Raw genomic sequence first — 16,940 nt, forward strand, 5'->3', positions numbered from 1 at the left:
CATGATTAGGTTCCGTTCGTGTAAGTGCGCTTGCATTGTGGAACCGTGCACACCTGATTACGTTTAGGTGAACCATACGCCGACCAACGAATCGTATGCAGAAAGCTTGCGTGCTTATCAGATGATAAACGTCCAATTCATCTCCATTTACTTTCAATTTAAAAACCATAAGCGTCTTAAATGGGTTCTCTAATGATTTCGAAGCTGCCGCCATTGCGCCTGGTACAATGCAACCGCGCCACGTCGCGGCACTGTCAGCCACCAACTGCGGGGGGTTACGCGACATTCGGTATTTCCGCTTCGAGATTATTTTCTCCCGTGAAAATTCCACGTGTCATGATGATAATTAAAATAATTTGCTTCCATTATAAATCATGGGGTCATGACCAAAATGCATAAACCCAACATGTGAGGTCGATACCGAGCTGGATTATGGGAGTGTATAACGTTAGGCACGCGTAAAGATGGCCATAAAGAAATCGAACGAGACTCTGTGCCTTGACGCATTGCTCATAGTGGGCGTTGAAGAAAGGACGTAAAACAACCTTCTGAAACTATCAACTAAGGAGTCCGTATCTTCGAACCAACTGTGTACTACTTTAGAAAAGATTCTGAGCTAAAAGAGAACACAACCTTTTCTAAGTAACATCTCACGGTTTAAAAAAATCCGTGTCCTTTGACTATCCGCTTGATTCATACCGTGGTCACACTCTTGAAAACGTAAGAAGAGAAGCATCTTGAAAGGGACACCAAAGTCGTTGTCAGAGATTACCAACCAGAAGATCCTCTTAACAACTGCTGACCGAACCAAGGGCTCGGTGCAGTGGATATATCTGGAGAACGAACCGTGAATACGAGTCGTGGTACGCTCGTAAAAAGGTGAGCCGGTGACAACCGCTATGACGCAAAATTTACGACTCCGAGGTCGTAGCCCAGGTCGAATCGTGAACACCGCGGGACAAGTTGTCGTTCACGTTAGCAAAAACATCCTCTATTTCTGCTTCACCTCTGGCGCGCGTCCATCTTAGAAGCAAACACTCGTACTGGTCAACATTCGTCAAGACGTTTCGTCTTCCTTCGCCAATTTATTTTCCGGATATGAACAGTTAGAGGAGCAATTGCCTTGTAGAAACGACGAGCCAGTTAGACGATGCCACGCTTAAACGATCGTGCTAGGATTTTTGAATCGCAGAAGATTTTCGACTCTACGGTTAATGTGGTAGCCGTGTCCCTCGGAAGATTAAGACACATTTAAGATGGATGATGTGACAAAGCTTTGATTTATGGTTCCATCGCAATCGACCTGTGGAGTGATAATAATTCGTTAGAGTCCTCGTGTTATTCGTAGCCGTACACATTGTCGTTCGAACCCATATTAATGCGACCAAGCCTTCTTCCGTTTACAACTTTCATACCAACATAATAACGTATCATAGCTGCCGTGTTGTCTGATATCTCATTAATATTTCAATTACTGTCTTCCATTTACGATCCAGAGACTCTCGAGTGTGAGTACATATTGTATAACGAACTGCGAGTTTGTCATCGTCAATGATAGATCGCATTCCCATTTATTTATTAAATTTATTGTAATAAGACGACTATCGTTAACATTTTCGTTTTACAACGACGTAATGCGCCATCATGAATTATACGAGATTACGATGTTTGCCGTATCGCTCGAGTATTTCATTACTATACGCGATTTATACCTGTGATTAGGAGTATAACGTGTGTTTATGGCTGTTTACAATGTGGAATCGGTGTCAACCGTAAGTATAGGGTGATAGAAAGGAAAGTCGATTTAACAACTACCGAACATTATTTATCATCTTGATCCCTGTTTCCCATACTTTTCAATTAGTGACATAATTATGAGGAATTATTCATCATTGTTGCATCAGGGTAGCCAACATTTTCTCGTTCGTGTTGAAAAAAATCCACTCATTCGTCGTTCTATATAAATGCTATATACATACATGTATACAGTTCATTATATAACTCTGATCTGCACCGTTAACTTCGCGAACAAAGATCGGTACAGCAATTGATATTAATTTCAATGGAGGAGGGTTTTATGCTTGTCGCGCTTCGAGAATTATTCGATGCCGAGTCGTACGGTTTTCGAAAGAATCGCGTCTTAAATTTAAAGATACTTCATGCGCGAAGGAAACCTTAAACTCACTTCGCCAGCCCCCATGCGATATTTTAAGATTCGCGCGTTTTTTTCATTCGCACGACATCAGGAACCATAACCCCGTGACCTCGTGATGGCGCAGGAGGATATATCGTTTGTCGAAAATTCGAGGGCCCTTACGGTTGATAAAAAGATGACTTTCCTGTCCCCTAAGTTGGATGCAGGTCTCCATTTAATCGTTTCCTCTAGATAATTAATTGGCCACAGTAACGAAGTACGTGTAGAGGGCCGGGAGGCTCGCCAACGGAATTACAAACATTTATCATCTATTAATTAAGCGATTAGTCCGGCACTAACGAGAAGCTAGCGTGTGATGGAATTTCTCTGCCGTGCGTCTAATGCCGCCGGGCAATTTCTGTCTAACGTACGCCGGTTCGAAGCAATCGAGATAATCGGATTCTAATTTGGTTCATTATAAATGTGGATAGATTAGATCTCGGTTTCTCAATTACCGCGAGATCTGTTACATGGTACTTCGCACCATAAATCGGATATTTCGAAAGATCGGGCTCTTTGTTGCATTCGAAATTATCATGGGATAATGAAGCAAGTTTTTTCTATCGAATCGAAGAAACGACTAGGTGTAAACGTATCGTACGAGAATAAAATACCTAATTTCTGACTTCCAAACGTCGTCGGATACCTATCTTGCGAATCGAATATACGCTTTAATTCTAGAACAAAGTATCTCCGATCATTGCAATGACTCTCCAAAGCAAAGGGCCGAGTCACCCATTCCACGAATTGTTCCATCGGAAAAATCAGGATTTACGTCGATTATTTTATAGGCAGTAACCCGTACACTTACGATTGTTGTTCCAAGGATCTACAAAGCATTGTCTACCGATAACCGAACGATTCTACGTGGCCAGAAGGACCGGCAATCGTTACACTTTATGTCTGTATACGTATTCAAATGGGATGCGTGGGTGGCAAAGAGAAAAGACGCAGGTAGATTCACGATAATATACGACGCGTTGCACGCTTCGCACAGGTTGATAGACGCAACTATTCGGATCCGGCCATGGAAACGGCAACTTTTTCTGGAAGAGCGTTGCACGAGAAATGTAACGAAAAGTACGTGCATCCGGGGAAATTTGTATCCGCGAAATTTTTTCACGCTCCGCGTGGGTGCCTCATGTTCTGGTTTCGCAAGACATCCGTTGCAATCGCGACTGGTGACGCGCCGCCCCCACGATTTTCTCCATGTTACCACGGGAGGACCCCTAAGAGCTCTATGAAGAAAACATTATAGCGCTGAATTTCGCGTAGGCTGCATCGTGTCGCCCGCGAAGCGTGGCGCCACCGTGGCGGGACAATCCGCGTTATACCGATGCCACGCGCTCGTTTTACAACTTGCACGCCACATTTCTACGTGTTACAGTTCCACGTGAAGCCCGTTTATCAAACCGTTACGCAATCCTGTCGCGAAATTGATCATACAAATGCTCCGTTACCGGCCATTATTCCATTCTTCGAAGCGTGGGTCGAGAGAGCTGGTTCGATTCAGTAATTCCCGGCGCAACGGCATTTTTCATCCCGAGACTCGATCAATAACGCTCCCCGATCAGATCGTACCGCGAACTTACAAAAGCCGATTCAGACTGATAAAATTATCAGAAAGAAAGATGATGGCGATTTCGTCGATAATGGACAACGAAGAGGTACCGTTGTAGCCGCACCGTGCCCGTTGCGGATCAGGGTGAGGGTGCCGTGATCGTGATCGATGTAGATCATTTCCTCCATCTATCCGCGGCGATCCATGCCGGCTAGTCCGGTATGTCTCCACCGATATATACGTGTATTTGTACATACATATATACCGGCTTGTTCGAAGCGATCTGTTTCCGGGTCACGCCATGGCAGGTTGACGCCAGAGGTACGCTATTGTGTCTCCTATCCGATATCTCGGTTCTCTGGCATCGATTAGCATTGATTTGTGAATTATCGATAAATACGGAACTCAAAGAAGAATCGAAGTGTATCCATGTTAATTCCCACAGATCGCGTATAACCATGTGAAACTGTCCAACACCGATCGATGTTGTCTCGATTAGAATTCTGTATCTATCTCGAACTATTCCTACTACTAAAGTAGAAGTTGGGGTTACAGAAGAAAGCGGAGTTACGCTTTTGTAGCATGAGTGTTTCGAAACAAAGTTTTCACTGTAGTTTCACGTCCATTGTATTCCCACGTAACATTAAATGTTTATCCAATTCGCCACGAGTCTCCGCATAGAATATATACGAAATTGAAATTAGAAAGGAATCGTTGTACCAAATAAATAACTTTCTTAGCCCGACGTACACGTACCTTTTGTTGACCACAATGTCTAACTGTACCAAACCTGGCTTTAATTGCATAGAAAGGATTTCTGGCGAACAGATAAAGACACCTGCGAGCAACGAGAACTGCAGCTATCCGAGTCTTCCAGATTACGTAACGATTCATGCCTAACCGAGTGTGGGACTCGGTGTATTTCAAGCAGTACACATCGAGACCCTTAGATTCAAATCTCTCTTCGACGAACAAAATCGTATAAACTGCGAAGATACGATCTACATCGGCCACGCCTCGAGAGAAGATCGAACTGTCTCTACCGTATACATCGAAACGGTTTTTGACGTATCCACGAGGAATTAGCATAAGGTGCGTCTCGTGGGCTTATCGAGAGTCAATACAGCGTTTATTTTGCGTGCAAACATGCTGAATAACGAAACCCATCAGTCTGTACTGACATTGGACAATAGTAACGTTAGACCTACCACTATACAGTCATGCCTTTTACGAGAACAAGGTACGCCATGTACGTAGATATATCTGTGAAACTGATTCCGAAGAATACAAATTTCTCAAGTTAAAATCTGGAAAATACAATTTCAAATTTCTTGCGAAAGTTGACGATACTTGTGAAGTAATGATTCTTGTATTTCCTATAACTTTTTAGCTATTGGGAATTATTTAGCTAAATGGCATATGTGATAAATGCGATCGATTCGTGTAAAAAATATTTAGGAAAATTTAAATTGACGTTTTAAGAAGTATAAAACCAATTGCAAAGAGAACTAATTTATGTAATTTTCTGCGATACTCTAATGTAGCTTTAGTTGGTAAAAGAGATTTCTAGTAGAAGAATGACGTGAATATCTACGTAAAATAATAGAGAAAAATAAATAAATTATACTTTGTGCACCAAACATTCAATGACGAGTACATACAAAATAAGATGAAAATAGTAAATTGCATTTCTTTAATTCCATACTCAAAGACTCTAACTACAGCTTGCTTACCATTACAATATCATTTCCAACTTTGCCGATTGAGCACAGAATAAGAATGCAACATTAGTAGTGGTTGGAATTACAACTAAATTGAATTATGAAATTACTAGCCGCAGTTAATTAGCACATATTATTTTCTATATAATTCTTAATCGTATTATTCACAATTGTATCTATTAACTATTATTTATTTATTATCATCATTATTATTGTGTTGAGTCTTTGCCTTATTATTATAAACTTGTGTTATTGTAAGCTATACGTATAATAATGCAATTAGTAATTATATACGAAATAATACTGATTGTTCAGGTTTCACCAAAAAACCGACGTGGTATAGTAGATTTGAAACCTAAAGATGAAATTCAATTGTAACATTTATGTGATTCTGTACTTGTATAAAACTCTACTTTATATGTATATATATATATATTAATATTTTACTCTTTTATTTTTAAAATATAAAATAATCTATTATTTTTAAAAACAAAATAAAATGAGGTGTGAAATATGATCGCAACACAATATCAAACCGAATTTGGAATGTTCTCGCTATTTTAACTCAAACCGAAATGAATATTCATTCGCAATTCTGACTTATATCTCAAAATTTGAACTATTTTGTAATACTCAAACTGACATTTATCATTCGCAACACTAATAAAAATTTACCATTTGCTAAGCATGATGATGTACCAAGCTGTACATCGGCAAAAAAACAAAATACTACTAAATGCAAACATAATGACAAAGTAGTAACGAGAATGACTTCCTATACTCTGAGTGATCCAGTCATCCAGGAGATGGGGAGTCATTAATAGTTGCCCTTTTCTACGACAAAATTGTGCCGGGCCTGTTCGCTTCGTTGCTTTTACTGAAACTTCGTTGAAACTTACCTCTAGACTCGAAATTCTCTAAACAAAAAGAAAAGAAGAAGATTATGTTTGTCTTCCAAAAGAATTACATCATTTTTTTGGAAAAATGTTGTACTTTGTAATTGGATTGCCATTTGCAGGAATCATTCCGTATTCTTAGTATATCTTCTTAATATATTTTATATCCTATATATATATATATATGTTTCTCATATGTATATTCAAAATTATTCTGAATACAGTAAAAGAAAAATCAACGTAATTCAACAGCCTAACCACACGCATATACAATGTGAACAATACGTCGTGCATGATACGCTAACACGTTGTCAGTCGCTGAAAAATTGTTGAGTTATAAAGTCATCGTGCTTATGACCTTTCTCCCACCCAAGTAGCACCTTGGCACGTGAGTGAGGTCCTGACTATTAACACGGAGAAGCTTAAATCTGTAGGATTTAAAAATCCTGGATTAGAAAAAAGATTAATTTATCCATTTTGTATCTAACGAATTCACATTTCTTAATTTCGTATTTTCTTTCTTTATTTTACGTGATAATGGCTCTACCTTATTAATTTCATAAATTATTGAAATTCTAATTTTTGTTGGAACTATTGACTGAAGAAATTGATAATAAATAAAAGATATATTTATCGAAAAAGATACTAAGAATTTTATTAACTTTATAATAAGTATTCGTTAGTAAAACTCGATGAAATGAAATAATTGACTCTGTTTTAATATTGATAGAAATGATACCAGGCGAACCCTTTATCACAGCATATTTTCAAAAGCATTGAGGCAATGTTTCAATTTATTGCTTTGATTAAAAAATCCACCTGTAGCAAAGTATCTTCTTGCACGTAAAATTTAATACGTTCTCATACGGAAAACATTAAATTTTATATTTCATATTGTACTAAAGTTTATCATATGACGGTCATGTAAAAGGTTCAGTATTATCACGCAGGAGGAAATGAAATTACGTCGCCATTATCGTTGCACATAAGAGTTACTGCTTTTATAGCAACGAAGTCGGAGGTTATTCGACTTCTACGCTAGAAGTTCAAAATTGTCAAATGAAATCACTTCTGTCTGTTATTTTTATTCAAATTTATTTTGTATTACATTAATTCATGTATGTAATCATACTTGTATGGATATTTTTCAAGTATTTATATTGAATTTCTTATACTATAATATAGTATATGGACTTATAAATAATTACCATGAACATATTTTTAAACATATATTTTCAAACTAATTATTAAAATCTCCACGTGCAAGAAGACCTAGCCTGAATTAATAAATATAACACAGAAAGAGTAATGTTACTATTCACGAGTACAATAAGTATTCGCGATCATTATGTTCGCCAAAAATTCTACTTAATACAACCAGCCACCCGTGTCGACTCGGATCTTTCATGTTACGACATGATCGAGTGACCAGAGAAACAAAAATGTATATGACTCACGATTACTTTGCGATGAACGTTACCATCGGTGATGCACTAGCCCGGAGAAAATTATCATGAAGATGGTCACCAAGCAGGAACCATCGAAGTCCATGGTGGAAACGAAGGATGTAAAAAATCTACCTGTTACAATGCGTGGTATATTATAATTTCTTTTTAAAAATATAACGTTGATTATTTAAAAAGTTTAAGAACATGAAAAACAAATCTTTAAACTTGAAATAAAATGCTTCCTAAATTTATAATAGAATTGTACTTCCTAATTAATAATAATTACAATATTAAAATTAAATTACAATAAAGTAAGAAAAAAGAAGGCGAGGTACAGAATTAATCAATGTTACAATTCCTTTCTGTACCTCATCTGTGTTATAATCTGAATTTATCCTGAATCGATAACACTGGTAGTGACATTTATTACAACAGGCAAATACGCTTTTTCCGATACTTGATTATGAAGAAATTTTATTAACAAGTATTGTTAACATAGAAAACCTAACATCCATTTATGGTATATATCAGGAATTTAAAAATAAAAATATCTATGTATGTATTTATGTATATTAAACGTCGATTATCGACGCAGTTAATTGACCTGGAAGTGAAATCAAATGTCTGTTCTCCCAAGCTTCTTTCGATAAGACCGTCATTATAATATTTTTACACTCTAAGAAAAGATATCAACATAATTTTTAATTTAGGTTTTGACCATTTTAATCATATAGGAATGTAGCAAACGAGGCATTATTATTTCTGCTGATTCTATCAACTTTGGTGATTGAATTCAATGTATGTATGTATATAATCTCTAGATTCTTACATTCAGCACTCAAAACCATAGAGGGCACAAACAAACCCATTGATTTTTTGCACGATCGGTATTTCAGGAAATGTAACATGAAATCCCATAAGGTGTTGAATCTATCGTACACCTTATCTGTGATAGTCACATTAGTGCGCCATAAATGATGTAAGTTACCGCGTGTCTACCTCTAACATTGACTTTCACCGATTTTTTTAAGAAGATACGCGTTCATGTGGGTGTACATGAACGTTGGTGTTTGTGTGACAGAGCCTACGCACAGTAGGTGAGGTCATATACCCATTCGCTCGTACAGGTGGTTCCTCCTCCATTCACGCCGTGCAGTCACTCTGTAAAGCGAGTGTACGACACCATCTCTCAGGGAATCTCGATTTAATTTTCATTAGTGCATCTCGCTAGGATGACAGATAACGCGTTAAGTATTAAATACTCAGTGACGATCGTACTGGTGTTCGCGGTCACACAAACATACAGTAATTACACGGAAATTGATCTGCCGCCTGATCACATCAAGTATTACTTCAACTCTTTTCCCACGGTGGCCGAAGAGTGCCGTAATAATACCGCCTGTCCATACAAGGTAATACGCGGTTTGTTAATAACGTGATTCTGTTAGGATTTATTGATTAAAGGAGAAATTATATGCCCGGTGTATTTCTCATTGTTATTTCGTTTTCATTATTTGCACGAAAGCGTAATACGATAGTCGTGGAAGCATTGGACACACGCGCAAACACTTGTATAAAATTCGAGCTTACGAAAGATATTAACGAAGAATTTTTCTTGGAAAAACTTAGGATAGCCTTGATACCAAAGCTTGTTGGGGTTACGAGCCGAATTGCAAAGCCGAAAATTCTTTTTCCGTTCCTCAATGTCCAGGTGATCACAGAGGATGGGTAACAACGAAAAAAGCACAGGTAGAGACATTTTACGCTCAAGGCGATTTTGGCTACGTACGCGACCAAAGGAAAGAAATGTCGATATTTTGCAAACCATTGTTTGTGGTAAGTTTCATTAAATTAAAAGAAATATATGCTTTCTTTTATTTCTTATTTCATACTTTCGATCATAGGACGACTCATCGCTAGAGTGTTCGGAGCACATGAGATTTTGTCGAGCAAGGAACATAATGATCAATTTCACGGATTTAATTCAAAGAAAGGAACCTATACGATACAAGATGGATGTTCTGAAAGAGGGCCAAATTGGAGGATATTGCACGTAATTAAAGCAACACGTTAATCAATTACTTTTATCTCGCTTAGTATTCATATTATCTCGATCATCCAGATTAAATGAGAAAAGATTGCAAGAAAACGCGGACCATATTAGCCCATTGCAATCTTGGGGACCTGAATTGCGAAATTTCCGGAAATTACCTCGACCGCCGATTGTCAACCACGACTGTGATATCGTGATCGAAAAGCCAACGTACATAATGAAAATAGACGCTAGTAAGTCGTAAAAAATGATTCTCCCGATTAATGACTGTGATGCAAAATTCGTCGAACACGCAAGTCATTCTGTTTCAGTAGTAAATATGTATCATCATTTTTGCGACTTTTTCAACTTATACGCGTCATTACACGTAAACCTCTCGCACCCCGCTGCATTCAGCACTGATAATCATATAATGATCTGGGAAAGCTACAGGTAACTGACACCGGTGCAATACGAAAACTACGAGATACTAGATACCATGAGTTCTCTCTTACTTTCAGCTACCGTTCTGCATTCCAAGACGCCTTCCAGGCTTTCACGAGAAATCCGCTCTGGGATTTACATACGTTCCGCGGAGAAACCGTCTGCTTCAAGAATCTCGTGTTTCCCCTATTACCACGAATGATTTTTGGTCTTTACTATAATACACCTCTTGTACGATTACTCACTTTTTGTTTCTTGAGATCACGATCATAAGGTCAAAGCAATTTTTGTATCAATGGATACGCTTTTAGATTTATGGCTGTGAAAAGAGCGGATTGTTTAAAGCTTTTGGCGACCACGTGTTACATAGATTACGTATACCTCATCACGGAAGAAAGAACCAAAGGATACGTGTTACTTTACTTAGCAGAGATACTCAATATAGAAGAATTTTAAACGAGGATGAATTAACAAAGGCTTTGAAGGAAAATCCAGAGTATAAAGTGCGAAAGGTAGAGAGGTTCTAATAATATGGCATAAGAAATTAATTAAGGTGTTAAATAAATATAATTACAATATATTTAAAACATGTTTTCCTTCTCAGGTAGTATACAATAAAAAAATATCATTCAAAAAACAATTAGAAATTACAAGAAACTCTGACATTTTTATTGGAATACATGGAGCTGGATTAACGCATCTTATGTTTTTGCCAGATTGGGCTGCAGTATTTGAGATGTAAGTATAACAGACATGATTTCCCACGGAAATGTATCTCATACATAATTACTGTGCAGATATAATTGCGAAGATCCAGGATGTTATAAAGATCTCGCCCGTTTACGCGGTGTGAAGTACTTTACATGGGAAAATGCCTCAATGCTAGTGCAACAAGATCCCGTAAGCGATTGTATTCCAAATAAAAAAAAATTTCTTCAACATTTATTACAAGACTAATTGAAATTCTGTACAGGGTACACATCCTGATGGAGGAGCACACGCAAAATTCACTAACTACAGTTTTGATGTCAAAGAATTTTTACGTATAGTTTCACAAGCTACGGATTATGTGAAAAATCATGATTTGTTCAAAAGATTTATCAGTGGACGATTACAACATAAGAGAACAGGAACGAAAAATCAGACTAGAACAACAAGTGATGTAAATGCAACTCCGAAGTCGAAGAAAGTAACCAACTTGAAATCTGACATTCAATCCAAAGATGAATTATGATAAATATTTTAGGTAATGTGTTTCGATGACAACGAAACCTCTGAATAATAGGCTCACGATTATTAGTATTAATATCGAGTGAAAGAAACGACTTGTTACCAACTAAACTTTTTACTTATTTTTATACAAATATATGTATATACTTATTTTAATAAAAAAAGAGGAGCAATAAATATGGAATACAATTTGACATGTCTACGCAATGGCAGTGTAAATATTTCGAAGTTACTAATTGTTCACGCTGATTCGTTATTTTATTATACGATATAGAAAAGTGCATACTCTAGAATCAGTACAACGAATTGTACATTTGTATTTATAATTTAATTTGTACCTGTTTTCTGTACAATAATAAAACCGATAATATATTTACAGCCATGTATGCAATCAATATTAGCAAAGCTTTTAAGTGACTTAAATATAACGTACGTACTAACATATTAATCGCGCCAGTCATTAAGTTTGACAATAAAAAGAAAAATAGACCATTGTAATTTACAGCTTCGAGTATTTCAATTATATTTTTATTCGTATCTTTCTCGCATTTATCAGGCACACTATCTCGCTTACTTTTTACATTCATTTTACATGTTTTTGTCTTCTGGTTAAGTTTCGAATCTATGGTTGCATGAATTAATATGTCACATATTATTTCTATCAATAGTAATAACGTAAGTACCATAACACCTAAAGTAAGAATCCACATACAATAACCTGCATTTGCTAATCGTCTAGATACTCCAAAATATGCATCGCAAAATAAAGTAGCTGCGCACGTTTGCGCTGATATCAAGGACAATTTAATGCATAAAATCATAGACTGATTATAGTGCGCATCAAATTCATATCCAAATAATTTAATATGAAATGTTTTATGGCTATGTAGTAACGAATCTTGTGCATGTGAATTCTGATAAGTAGAATGTATTAACCTACCAACTGCTACACCTATTAGATAAAGCCCAACATATCCAGGTACAGATACCACACCTTCCCGATTAGCAGATATAAAATCATTCCTTGGTCTATTACTCAAAACCCATTCCTTCAACCCCTTAGTACTCAAAACATATTCATGCATTCCTAAAATCCAAATTCCTGATAACAGTGAGTACTTTGAATTGATAGTACTTGTTATAGAACTAGTAAATAATTTAACAAAGGCAAGAGTAATAAAAAAATTCCAATGAATCCCATATTCAGTAACATGCTTCTGATAACCTAAAACTTCAATGGCAACAGACCTGCTAAAGCCTAATATTAAAAGTGGAATACAACTTCTTGCTGAATGCTTTATATTTTTTGATATAGTATGGAAAAAGCCTATTCTAGGTTTAAGAACAAAGTCTTTGGCTTCTGGAGCCACTAAAGCATTAGCAAATATAAATAACCCGACACCAGTATCCATTAAACTATACCCAAACAATTCAGTTTTGGCAAATTTACGAGGAAAAATGTGAAAATCTATCGCTAATATACATATTGCTGTTATTAAGTTAGTGAATCCTCTAAAATTTGTAATGAAGGGCCTTTTGCCATTAGCCGGTCTCATATTGTACATTGATGTAACATCAGAATTAATTCCTAATAATAAAATATTAATAATAGATATTATAATCATGGCACAACATACTGTAACAACATAATCAGACAATACAGTACAACATAAAATACATGGCATTACAATTAACGCAAATTCTATTATAACCCTAATATTTTTATGAATAATCCGTCCTAAAAGACCCATTGCAGTTTTAGTTAAAAGAATACTACAAATATTTGGCATGAGTGCATATATGACCTCTCTGGAGGTTGTTCCACCATGACCAGAAACAAATGCTTCTTGTTCTTGGCGATAGATATTTCTATTCCATGTATTTGACATATTTATGCAACGAATAATTATTTGTCCTGACAAAAAATCTGTAAAGAAACAATATTTATTGGTAATACAGAATACTACGAAAATCCCAACGTACTTGGAAGAACATTATCTGAATATCTACCTCAAAATATTGCATTTTATGCAAACTGCAGTTACAAATAATTCAAGTCGATCAGTATTTTAAGTTAATGACAATGTCTATAGAGACATAGACAGAGTGCGAAAGTCAAATATTGCCGTGTAAGTGAATGGTAGAAAGGAATAGAAAGAGAACGCTGCATAGAGGTCGCTTCTGTCTTTGCCAAATCAGCATGCTCACTTATACCCCTCATTGATCAGTGTTACACGTTACATTTATAATTTATTGCGTGACTGTGCGTGCATTATTAGATAAAAGATCAAGGGGACAAGGGACCTCCATGATTCGTTCTCTTTCTACTCTATTGCTTTTTCAGCTCGCACACGCACTCTATTTTTATATGTATGGTCTGACCAATGAGACGAGGCAGTAAACGTAAACAAAATTTGATTACTGTGGCTGCAACTATTGGCTACCGACTAGTGACACTCGAATGATACTAGTCGGTAGCCAATAGTTGCAGCCACAGTAATCAAATTTTGTTTACGTTTAATGCTTCGTTTTGTTGGACAGATAATATGTATCTCTGTAATAACCGAAACATATACAATAAGCAATAGATGACGCTACGACTCATCTTAATGTCAGAAATTTAATTTAAATCGTTCAAACTAAGGAACGCATTTTCTTCACGCTTAATTTTGATAGAAATAATCAGATTTTAATGATAAATAATATATCTGAATATTATAAATTGATTGAAAATAAACAATACAAAATCCAAACTACAACACAACTGATACAGTGTATAGAACAATGTACAGAAAAATCTGAGTACTATGTTGTGTCCAGTATGCAGAAAAAATTACTCTATAGATGATGTAGAAAATCATATTGGTTAATGCTTTGGTTCAATTGATACGATTTTAATGGAAACATTATCAACAGCAAAGAGATCTCTTTCATATGAAGATATTAATCAAACAAATCCACTAAAGAAACACAAAGCCAATACAGTGATTAATATAACAAATATGAATCAACAGAAATCATTACCAAATAAAGAATTCATTTCTCTTTCTGAAAGAATGAGGCCTACATGCATTGATGATTACATAGGGCAGGAAAAAGTTATTGGATCTCACACAATACTAAAACAATTGCTAATAAAAGGGCATATTCCTAGCATGATATTTTGGGGTCCACCAGGATGTGGAAAGGTAAGATATTTACCAATTTGTATCATTTTCTAATTATTGATACTTATTTCTTGAAATATTTTTCAGACATCTTTAGCTAATGTTATATCAAAACTAATTAAAGAAATACATGGAGAAAAAGTACATATTAAAAATCTTTCTGCAACATCCTCTGGTGTGAGTAATATCAGAAATATTGTTAACACAACAAAAACTAAATCAAAATTGAACAATCAAGTTATTGTATTTATGGATGAAATACATCGCTTTAATAAATTGCAACAAGATATTTTTTTACCACATATTGAGGCAGGCACATTTACTCTAATTGGTACAACTACAGAGAATCCATCTTATAGCTTAAATTCTGCTCTGCTAAGTAGATGCCGTGTATTTGCTTTAAATAAGTTAACGGTATCAAATATTGTAGATATTCTTTGTAAAGCCATTTCATCTATTAACGGAGAAATATATAGTTTTCCACAAAAAACTTTATTGACTAATTTAAAGTATAGTTTAAGCTGTAGTTCTAAACCATGTTTCTCCATTAATCAGATGGTAATTGATTGGTTAGCAGAGGTATGTGATGGAGATGCACGTGTTGCATTAAATAGTTTAGAACTGGCAGTTAAAAGTAAAGTGTCAAACGAACTAAGTTCTTCTCATCTTGTTTCAATAACTCTTGACGATGTTAAAGAAAGTCTTAAACAAGCACATACATTATCTGATAAACATAATAATACTCATCATTTATATTCTGCTTTACACAAATCAATAAAAGCTGGCAAAGAAAACGCATCTTTATATTGGTTAGCACGGATTATGGCAGTTAAAGAAGATCCAGTGGATGTAGCAAGAAGATTAGTAAGAATATCAAGTGAAGATATTGGTTTAGCAGACCCTGATGCTTTAGGTATATATGATTAATAACAGTTTATTTATTAATGCAGGAAAATGAAAAGCTTGCAGTTGTCTTGAAACAGAATGCACTTTGAAGTAAAACTTTGTAATATTTTATTCTAATTAAAATGACATTTTTATAAGGTACACATTGATTTTTTTGGGTGAAATATATTGAAATATATTGATAAGTGACTTAATATTGTAATGAATAGCACAGTAACATAAGAGATTAATTTTAAATTCTAGGCATAGCTGTTCATACTATGCACGGATGTCAAATGATCGGAATGCCAGAATGTGATGTGATTTTAGCACAATGTGTCATATATTTAACTAGAGCACCAAAGTCGCAACTTGTGTATAATGCTTTAAAATCTGCTAAAAATATAATTATAAACCACAAAGATCCACAACCTAGAGTACCAGTACATATCAGAGATAGTACGGGACAAGAAAAACATTATGCTATTTTTGGTAAGATATTAAACATTTAACATAAAATTTTATCATTTTCTCTTATTATTATTTATAGGTTGCCAAGAAGGAAATTTATTGCATAAAGAGAAAGACGTTCAAACTTATCTACCATTTAGCTTACAGCATGTTGATTTCTTCTCCGAAAGTTGATAAATTCTTTATATCGCCCAACATATTTTCTTCTAAAAACAATTTTCAATTTGTTTTACCTACACAAGACAAATTCTACTTCATACACATTGAAATAAATAAAATAAAGTTATATAAGTCTAATTTATTGATAAGTCGAACATATTTTACTGAAATTACAAAATCGCATGAACTACTATTAAAATTTGAATAACAATTAATAACAATGAAGAAGAGTTACGATTTACCTCGCTGCCAACGTCAACATTACGAAATGATTATATGAGAAAGTACAATTAAATATTAAAACCAAAAAACTATTGAAATTGTTTACTGATTTGAAGTAACAAAGAAGTAAAAAGTAAACAGAAGCAATAATCTTGACAATATAAAAAATTATAGTTCACTGTTCTAACGAGATGATTTTCGGATGTAATTCAACGTGACTTCCTCGTCCGAACGTTTTTGAATTAATAGAAAGTACCGCCTAACGATAGACCAATCAGATTCAATTGAAAAAATAGCCAATCAGATTGAATTAGGGAAAACCTCATTGGTTGTGAAAATATTGCAAGTAATATTACATTTTTCAATTGTTATTCTTTTGAAAAGAGTACATATATTTACCGTTGTTCTTCTCAAATTATATTCTGCAATAATGCCACTCACCGTCTTCCTTTGATTGGTTAAATGCTTACACGATCTATTTATACAAAATACAAATAAATATTAAAATTC

General features: G+C 35.2%; 3 protein-coding genes across 4 annotated transcripts; 2 read left to right on the forward strand and 1 right to left on the reverse strand.

Moving 5' to 3' along the window:
* Positions 1-8,756: 8,756 nt before the first annotated feature.
* On the forward strand, positions 8,757-11,904 carry Eogt (EGF-domain O-GlcNAc transferase). 2 transcript variants are annotated; one of them, XM_033350187.2, is made up of 10 exons: positions 8,757-9,232; positions 9,450-9,656; positions 9,725-9,873; positions 9,943-10,106; positions 10,188-10,305; positions 10,374-10,527; positions 10,608-10,808; positions 10,901-11,034; positions 11,094-11,196; positions 11,270-11,904. In XM_033350187.2, the coding sequence occupies exons 1-10, from the start codon at positions 9,053-9,055 to the stop codon at positions 11,528-11,530; spliced, it is 1,671 nt and encodes a 556-aa protein (XP_033206078.2). In that variant the 5' UTR covers positions 8,757-9,052; the 3' UTR covers positions 11,531-11,904. The 2 variants fall into 2 exon arrangements, with proteins under 2 accessions (XP_033206078.2, XP_033206077.2); XM_033350186.2 differs by having other exon boundaries at positions 8,758-9,232; positions 10,185-10,305.
* On the reverse strand, positions 11,833-13,886 carry LOC117166317 (uncharacterized). Its single transcript, XM_033350188.2, has 2 exons — positions 13,537-13,886; positions 11,833-13,453 (listed from the first exon to the last, which is right to left on the reverse strand). Exon 2 carries the CDS (start codon positions 13,413-13,415, stop codon positions 11,847-11,849), a length of 1,569 nt encoding a protein of 522 aa, XP_033206079.1. The 5' UTR covers positions 13,416-13,453; positions 13,537-13,886; the 3' UTR covers positions 11,833-11,846.
* A 105-nt stretch (positions 13,887-13,991) lies between these two features.
* Positions 13,992-16,346, forward strand: LOC117166319 (ATPase WRNIP1). Its single transcript, XM_033350190.2, has 4 exons — positions 13,992-14,714; positions 14,781-15,606; positions 15,843-16,070; positions 16,129-16,346. The coding sequence occupies exons 1-4, from the start codon at positions 14,424-14,426 to the stop codon at positions 16,221-16,223; spliced, it is 1,440 nt and encodes a 479-aa protein (XP_033206081.1). The 5' UTR covers positions 13,992-14,423; the 3' UTR covers positions 16,224-16,346.
* The last annotated feature ends 594 nt before the right edge of the window (positions 16,347-16,940 follow it).

Source organism: Bombus vancouverensis, chromosome 11, assembly GCF_051014615.1.
Source record: "Bombus vancouverensis nearcticus chromosome 11, iyBomVanc1_principal, whole genome shotgun sequence".
NCBI classification, from domain to species: domain Eukaryota; kingdom Metazoa; phylum Arthropoda; class Insecta; order Hymenoptera; family Apidae; genus Bombus; species Bombus vancouverensis.